This window comes from Cavia porcellus, unplaced genomic scaffold (assembly GCF_034190915.1).
Source record: "Cavia porcellus strain 051 isolate PalLab524CR breed Dunkin Hartley unplaced genomic scaffold, mCavPor4.1 scaffold_9, whole genome shotgun sequence".
Classification (NCBI taxonomy): domain Eukaryota; kingdom Metazoa; phylum Chordata; class Mammalia; order Rodentia; family Caviidae; genus Cavia; species Cavia porcellus.
The window spans coordinates 16,520,428-16,529,190 of NW_026947492.1; the positions used below are offsets into that span (position 1 = coordinate 16,520,428).

At 36.0% G+C, this 8,763-nt stretch overlaps 1 protein-coding gene across 1 annotated transcript; it reads right to left on the minus strand.

Annotated features, from left to right (window-relative positions):
• Window positions 1-7,325: 7,325 nt before the first annotated feature.
• On the minus strand, window positions 7,326-8,276 carry LOC100727967 (olfactory receptor 8G50-like). Its single transcript, XM_013155421.3, has one exon. The coding sequence runs from the start codon at window positions 8,265-8,267 to the stop codon at window positions 7,326-7,328; it is 942 nt and encodes a 313-aa protein (XP_013010875.1). The 5' UTR covers window positions 8,268-8,276.
• Between the last annotated feature and the right edge of the window lie 487 nt (window positions 8,277-8,763).

Below are 8,763 nucleotides of genomic sequence, written 5' to 3' on the forward strand. Positions count from 1 at the left end.
TTATTGGGTTTATATTTTCAGTTTTTACAGATTTCACTTAGCATAGTGCCTGTCAGATTTAAAATATGTATTTAAAATTTCAGTGTCGTTTCCTTTAATGAACACACCATACCAGGTATGAGTGGGGACAGATAAACAGGAAGACAAAGAAGGGTGGCTGCGGTTAGCATTGTGATATGACAGAAATTTGTTAAGAGAGCATATTTAAATGATTTTATCACCCTAAATAAATAAAGAGAAGCAATTAATACATTAATCTGCTTGAGTATAGTCATTTCACTGCTTGCATTTATATCAAAATTTTACTTTTAACCAACTTCCACCAAGTCTGTTAAGTATCCTGATTTATCATATAACTGGAATGCAAGGTTGAGGGTATAGCTCACAGTCTTTATTCAGCATGTGAAGTTGTAGGTTGACCCATAGCTGGAAGAGTGAGAGAGAGACAAAGAGACAGAGAGATTGAGACAGAGACACACAAAGAGAAATGCTTGGAATAGTGGCTATTGAATTGAGAGCTGTGGTAGCCACTGGCAGCGGTCCTTAACACACTAATAAGAGAGATGATGACTTGGTTTTCTTCTAGAAATAAAAGAGGAGGCCAGGGATTTACTTCAGCAGCACAAGTGCCTGACTGGCCAACTTGAGATCAGTCCATTCGCACAAAAATAAATAAGTAAATATGGAATATTGAGGAAGAATGCAAATATATACCTTCCAAAAGTTATTTAAGTTCTATGCAAGATTATTTGTTTAGAAATAAAAAATTACATTTAAAGTTCTTAAGGAAAACATTGTCAAAAATTTAATTTTGAGAAAATAATTGCATTACTTGTAATTGAATTTATTTAGAAATTGCTTTCTGGTATGAGCTGCAAAGCTTTAATCCTTTGATTTGAGTAGCTTTTACAGATTTAGGAATTGGGGAACGCCAACATAGGAGTGTGGTGTGGGGGAGTTACTAAGGGAAATAGGAAATCAGCTTTGCCCAAACCTCCTGAAACAGGATATGATGATATGTGAGATAGCTCCCCCAAGGGGCAGGAAGCTAAATTGTTGATGGAGTCCCTGGTTCTACTGGGTGAGGTTAAGCACCAAGACAAGAACTTTACTGCTGACTTGGGCAAAGACTAACTGGGTACTGGAAGTGTAGTAATGCTTCTGGAATGAAAGAGAAAGGCTTATGATTTAATTTGTAGTAAAAAAATTAACTGTCTCATATCTTTTGAATGGAAGGTAGTCTGAGGAAAACAGGTAAACCAGAAAAGTCTAGTGTAACCATCAAAATGTATTTGAGTGTTTATCTGTTTCACCAGAGATTATAGTCCAGTGAGGGGGAAATGCAAAGAATATTTAAGTCTAACATACTTATCATAAGCAGCACAGCGAAAAGTTGCAGTCATTTCCTCATATAATTTAGGTGAAATGTCAAAGAGGAGTCTCCTGGGGAAGTAAGTTTAAGTTCCTATATAGTTGAGAAGTCCATTTTCCAGTACCAATTCTGACATCTTGTTCATTCTTTGTCCTGGGATGTAACAGTCACAATGCAAAAATCCATTGCTTTTATAAATCATTTAATTTAGCAGTGAGCAACAGAAGTATCCTAATGGTGAACTGCTCCTGATGTTCATAAACTGAGAATTCCTGTGGCAAATTGATGCAACATACATAGAATTATCAGTTTATTGACATATGTATGAGTTAAGAGAGCTTGAGAAATGGAGGAAGATCACAGTAAAAAAAATTATTGATCACATAAATTCAGCAGAAATGAATTCTAAACATGCAGCCTGTGGATGGTGATACACAAATCAGACCATGCCTATATTTAACAATCCTAACATCAGAAAAAATCAGGCCTCATGGAACCCGATGACAAGTAGAGCACAAGAGAGAGATAGCAACAGAAAAATGGTAGTCCCTGTTGTGCCCTATTATTTTCCATAAGTGTGGATTTTTGGTCATTTTTATGGTATTGAGTGAAGTAACAATGAAAATGTGAAATTTATCCAGAAAACAGCAACACAATCATGTAGGAAACTGTAGATGTTCAGTGTGTACAAGGGGATTCTCAAGATACTTTCGAGATCTCCAAAATTATCTGGGCCAAGAGTCACCTTGAATCATATCACAGCTCCTGGAGACAAACTTCATAGACTTAATGTCTTCTTATGTTGAAGATCCTGGGAATACACTCAAATAAGCTTCAATTATGTAATGGTTTAAAGAATAATCCCTGAGGGATAATGTAAGTATTAAATGAAGGAGCCCATTCAAAGTTCTAAGCACAGTTCTTGACATTTCATGAAATTTCAACAATATCTTATTTTTCTCATTATCATCTTATCCTTGTTCTTGGTTTGTTGTTGCTGAAATATAAAACTACGTCTTCTTTGACACTCAAGAATCTTTAATTTTATTCTTTGTATTTACCCTGATACATTGATTGCATACAAATTCAAAGAAAGTAAACAGGAGGGGATTATGGAGTTGTGTAAATAAGCAGGCATTGAAAATGTTTAAAAACCTCAAAAAATAAACATAACAAGTTAAAAACCTGGAAAAACAGTGGGTCATATCTAATATGTCAGTGTAACATTTATTCTATTCATGACTCTGCTCACTTATCTAGAATTTTCATCAGGGCACATTTGGCATCCTTACACCTCTGGCTACAGATTAGGGGGTTCCACATAGGTACAAAAGCTGTATGAAACATAGAGAATGCTTTTCTTCAGTGCATGGAGCTGATTTATAAGGCTTTCAGGTATATGAATGAAGCAGAATCAAAGAAAACAGCAACAACTGAGATATAACAGCCACAAGTGTTGAAGGTTTTGGACCTGCCAATAATGGAGCGAACGCTGGCTGTGATGCAGGTGTAGGAGGTAAGGATGGTTCAGGTGGGTGTCAGGATGTTAGATGCACTTAAGAAGGAAACCAGTAATTCACTGATGTGAACACTGGAGAAGTATAGCTCTAAGAGTGAAAAAAATATCACAGAAACAGTAGTAAATGACATTGGTCTTGCACAAAATGAGTGTCCACATAAAGCCTTTGTGAATTGTAGATCCAGTGAAACCCCAAATATAAAAACCTGCTAGAGTCAGTAGCACAAGGATAAGACATGATGGCACTGGAATGCAAGGGATTAAATGGTAATATATCACATGATATTTAATCCAATATGTGACAATGCAGTAAGGAATGCAGAGAAGTAGAGGTGATACATGCATTCAGGGTAGGACATAACACTCTTTTCTCACAAAAAGTTCACCAGCATATTGGGCATGAAGACCATGGAATGGCAGAGGTCAGTGAAGGGCAGACTGCTGAGAGGATAGTACACTGGGTGTGCAGGAGAGAACTCAGTCTAATCACAGTGTTTTTACCCCAGTTCCTCATCACTGCGAGTACATTATTTGTTTAAAAAATTGACTTATGTATTTATCCTTGTGTGTTCATATGTATATGTATCAGTTAGGGAAGTTGGAAATCATTTAATCTTTATAAGAGCAGAAAATCACTGGAAAAATCTGCAAATTTCCTGCAATCATGGGGAAATTGATGATTCTGTTCACTCAGCAGGAAAGACACCTTCAAGGACTTTAATTTGAGATAGTTTATCGACTTTTAAAAGAAAGTATTACTTTTTGAATTTTTATCTCAGCGAAGGAAGGATATTGTGAGTACTCTGATCTTCTGTCTCATATACGATACTATTTGTTAATGTCATGCATATCAGGTGCACATTAAGTTTTGATACAGAGAAGGGAAGAGCAGCACACTGCTTTCTAAATTTAACACAGGATTCGTTAGTTTTAAAATTACTGTAAGGAGGTCCAGGGATGTAGCTCAGTGTCACAGTGCCTACTTGGAGAGAGTGAGGTCATGAGTTCAATTTCTGCTGCCAAAAAGTAAAAAAAAAAAAAAAAAAGAGAGAGAGAGAGAGAGAGAGAGAGAGAGAGAGAGAGAGAGAAAGAGAGAGAGAGAGATCTATAACTACTGTAGTAGTTGTGAGCCTTAACTACTGTCTTTGCTAGGGTTCCAACTACAAAGAGCTGAATAATAGGGCAACTGTGAGGTGTGTTATATTCCCATCTAGAAAATTCTGCTCTGCCTGCCAACTTTCTTCATTCGAGTTGCTACCTGATAACTCAGGAACCTAACTGCTTTACAGATCCTGCTTTTATATCTCAGCAGCTTTCCCAAGAGTAAAGGACTATGAAGCTCTTAAATTTTCAATATTTCCCCTTACCTTAAATAAAGCTCAAGTGAATATATGTAAAATTCCAGGAATGCACTCAACTAATTCCAGAGTGGAAAGAAGAAACTAAAGATATATTAGAAAGCAGAAAAGGACTATTGTAATTTTAAAAGTATATTTTCAATAAAACTGTATTTTCTGGACAAAAGCGCTGCAGACCATGGTTACAATGCCCTGTTTGGCCATCCTGGAAATTCATTCAGAAAAAGTAAAATATAATAAATAAAATAAAATAGAATAAAAGTTTCTTGAAAATTTTAAAGATATAATTGGGACCTTTTATTTTTTCCGCCCCATAATCCTAGCACACAGGAGTCTGAGGCACAAGGATTGCCATGAGATTAAGGCCATCCTGATTACATAGTGAGTTGAAGTCCTGCCGGATTTGCAGAGCTAGGCCCTGTCTCAAAGGAAAAGAAAAGAAAAGAAAAGAAAAGAAAAGAAAAGAAAAGAAAAGAAAAGAAAAGAAAAGAAAAGAAGGAAAATGAATGAATGCAAATCATATGAATGATTCAACAGTTGTTGAGATATTGTAAAGACTCCTTCATCCAGCACAGCATGTGCCTCTCTGAAGTACCTTATCAGTTGATAAAATATTCCACATTTCTCCTATGTGTCAAATATCTTATCTCAAATCACACTGAACTCTGTTCTCCTTCTTAGATGCAATGCAAAAATCAAATGCTAATCCCCAAGAATAAAAGGACAAAGTTGTCTCTTTAAACATTGGGAAACATTTGCATTAAAATTTTAAATTGGAAATTTTCAAACCTCTGAAATTTGGGAAATGCAGGTGAAGTCATCATCACCAATCTTTAGTCTCCCTTCTTTCCTATGTAAAAAATTTCCTGCATCTGTAATGACAACCTCTGTTTGGTCAACCTGTCAACCCCTCTTTCACGTAGAATAATCTAGGTGACTAGCTTTCTATTAAAAGGATAAAAGTGGAAGGACCATTTATTAGCATCAGGCAGGATTCGGAGTTTAAAATGATCCTTTCTCCTTCCATGTATTCTGGCTGATGGCAAAGAGGAGATGAGGGATAAAGCTGGTACCATCCTTTGAGATCTATTAGGAAACTGTGTGTCACAAGACAGCAGCAAGAAGTTTGCTTCTGTGAGCAGCCACAGAGCAGCCCAAATCAACTAGTTTAAGGAGGGGTCTATGTGTGTGTGTGTGTGTATGTGTGTAAATGTGCACTGTGTGGAAACACATGTGTGTGATCCATATCCAAATCTAAACATAATTAAAACAGGGGGTAAAGTGATTATAAGTCTGCCTATATAACATACTTTGGTCCATTAAAAGGCTGATTGTAAGTTAGAAACTATTTTCTCTGGGAAATAAATGCACATTTTCATGAGACATGTGATATTATCTCTGAAAATATTACACTAAGACTGCTTGATGTTATAATAAGTATATTTACTCTATTGTGTTCAGTTGTTAAATTGTAATTACATGCATTTTTCTGTAAGTTTATTATTACATTGTATAGATCTGTTTGTTTTTCTCCTTTGCAATAGCACCCTTCTTTCAATGTTCTCTGCTTCTGGTTTATGTGATACACCTTGTCATGGTTTCTTTTCTTTCATTGCTGAGACAAAATTTCCAATACCCAAAGTTAGAGGGGAAAAAGATTTATTTAGCGCACAGTGTGTACACATTTCAGTCCATGATTGACTGGCTCTAGGGCAAGGTGGCTTATTGGAGATTGGGTTCATAGTAACCAGAAGGTAGAAAAATAAACAAGGGAGAACCACGATGGGTTTTGCCCTTTTTATTATCAAGGCTACTGAGTGCAGGTAACAATCACACCCTTCAACCTAGAGCCCATGAGGCTATCATTGCCCTATGTTGCTGCATAACACACTCTAGTTCCAGCGAACTCCTAAAAACCACATCTCTGCCCACATGAATCTTTGGGGGGACATCTAGACACAAGTCATAACAGAGGTCCATCTCTGATTTGGACTCTGATTTGTTTCAATATAGTATTTGAGATAATATTTTAACAACACATCTTCCCAGATATCTAAAAATTATTTTAAAAACAGTACAGGCATTTCTAACCTTCTTAAAACATATGAATAGTTTCAGGCAAACAGAAATGTTTGTGAAAATATCAAAAGCTTTGTAGTCATATATTTAATATTCATTTACATGGAAAAAATGTGGATTTGCTTGTTTCATGTCTAGGATAATAAATATAAAATCATACATGTGAAGCTTGCAAAGCACATTCAAACAATACAAATTTAAATTCCAACTTATTAGCATGTGATGCACGTTGGTGTATATGTATATATTTATTTATCTCATACATGTGTGCCCATAAAGAGACAGTGAAACTTAATCAGGAGAATGATGACTTTCCAGAAGATTACCTCAAATCTTTGGATTGTAATTTTTCAAGAGCATCAGCATAACTGGGCCAACTACAGAAGGCAATTTATTGGCTTAAAATATATTACTAAAATGTATTTTTTTCCCTGAGTAGATAGTGAGTTTTGTGAAGAAGGGTTATTTGTCATTAGTCAGAAAAACATTTTATCATCTCTGCCTCTCCTAAGAGTAAAGAAGTCACATTAGTTCTAATAGTGAAAGAAAATCAGTGTTAAATCTGAGTTTGAATTGGGAGAAAAACAAAATACGGTCTCTTTGCAATAAGTGAAAATTAAACCAGAAGTGACAGGAAAATGACAGGTTACAATCATCCCCAACTTTTGGAAAGGAATTACATAAACCTATGTTAAAAAAATACCTACTATGTTCACCCCTGGTTAATACTGTAAACATTGCCCAGTATGTTGTTATCTCCTTGTGGGTAGAAATTTCTTACCACCTATCACATGAATCCATATTTCTTTTTATAATTCTACACAAGTAGTAAGAATTCTGAGTTGTATTTTATATATTCCAACAGTCAACAATATTTATTTTTACAGTACAGATTTTCAGAAATGTTTGACAATAATTTAGATTAGAAAATATCATAAAAAAATAGATTATCATAGGAAACTGACTAAATGTTATGGTCACAGCAACAAAAACCTCACTAATTCAGCTGTATACTTTTGTTGTCAAAGAACATTTTTAAGGCAAATTTTACATCCCTATTCCTCAAACTGTATATCAGGGGGTTGAGCATGGGGACGATAATAGTGTAAAACACAGATGACATTTTACTCTGGTGCATGGAATTGACTGATGCAGGCTGCAGGTACATAAATGCAAGAGAACCAAAGAAGATACCTACTGCTGAGATGTGGGAACTACAAGTGCTGAAGGCTTTGGACCTGCCAGAGGTGGAGCGAATGTGGAGGATGCTGGCTATGATGGAGATGTAGGAGGAAAGTATAGTTAGTGTTGGGAGGAAAAAATTAAAAGCACTTAAGCACAGAAGCACTACCTCATTAACAAATGTACTGGAGCAGGAGAGCTGTAGTAGTGGAACGAGATCACAAAAGTAATGGTTTATTACATAAGCACTGCAAAAATCCACCCTCAGCATGCAGACTGTGTGAGCCATGGCACCAACCAAACCCACACTGTACACCGCAGCTACCATCCAGCAGCAGACTTGAGGAGACATGGTGACATTGTAAAGTAAGGGGCTGCAGATGGCCACATAGCGGTCATACGCCATTGCAGCCAACATGTGACACTCTGAGATAGTAAAAAACACAAAGAGGTAGAGTTGAGTCATGCATTCAGGGTAGGAGATGACATTCTTTTCTGTCACAAAGCTGACCAACATTTTGGGGGTAATGACCGTGGAGCAGGACAGGTCAATGAAGGACAGACTGCTGAGGAGATGGTACATGGGGGTGTGCAGGGGAGAACTGAGCCCAATCAGGGTGATCATGCCCAGGTTCCCCACCACTGTGAACACGTAGATTCCCAGGACGAGGAGGAAGAGGGGCAGCTGGAGCTCTGGGTTCTCTGTTAATCCAGTGAGGATAAATTCAGTCACCATGGAATGATTTTGTTTTGCCATTTTCTTATGGGAAATTCATGAAAAACAGAAGAGAATTATTATATTTCACTATTGTTATATCACACAATGAAATGTAAAACATAATTTTATCATTTTCTTCTTCTTTTCTCTATTTCTCAGCCAGATTCTGATATTGGTCAGCCATGAAAGACACTTAGATCTCAGAAATATGAGGCAAGCAAATAAACATCAGATACAGATATTTATATTTACCTATATTTTCATTGTTATGAGTAATAATGTCTTGTTCTGGAATACAAAAGCCAAGTCTGTTGCTCTATTTTGAAATGACATAACTTTAAATAGAAAATATAAGAAATGTGTAGAAAATATGACAACTATGGGAAAGGTTAATGAAGGTAGTAGAAGAAAATAATAACAAAAATCTATTGTTATTCTACACACTTGAAATTAGCAGTAAAACTCCATTTGGAATAGTATCCATTAAAAAATTAAAATCTTATGAGTTAATTAAAGAAAAGATATGTATAGCATT

Coding starts and splice junctions, on each gene's coding strand:
- LOC100727967 (XM_013155421.3), bottom strand. CDS start 8,267: ATGGCAAAACAAAATCATTCCATGGTGACTGAATTTATCCTCACTGGA.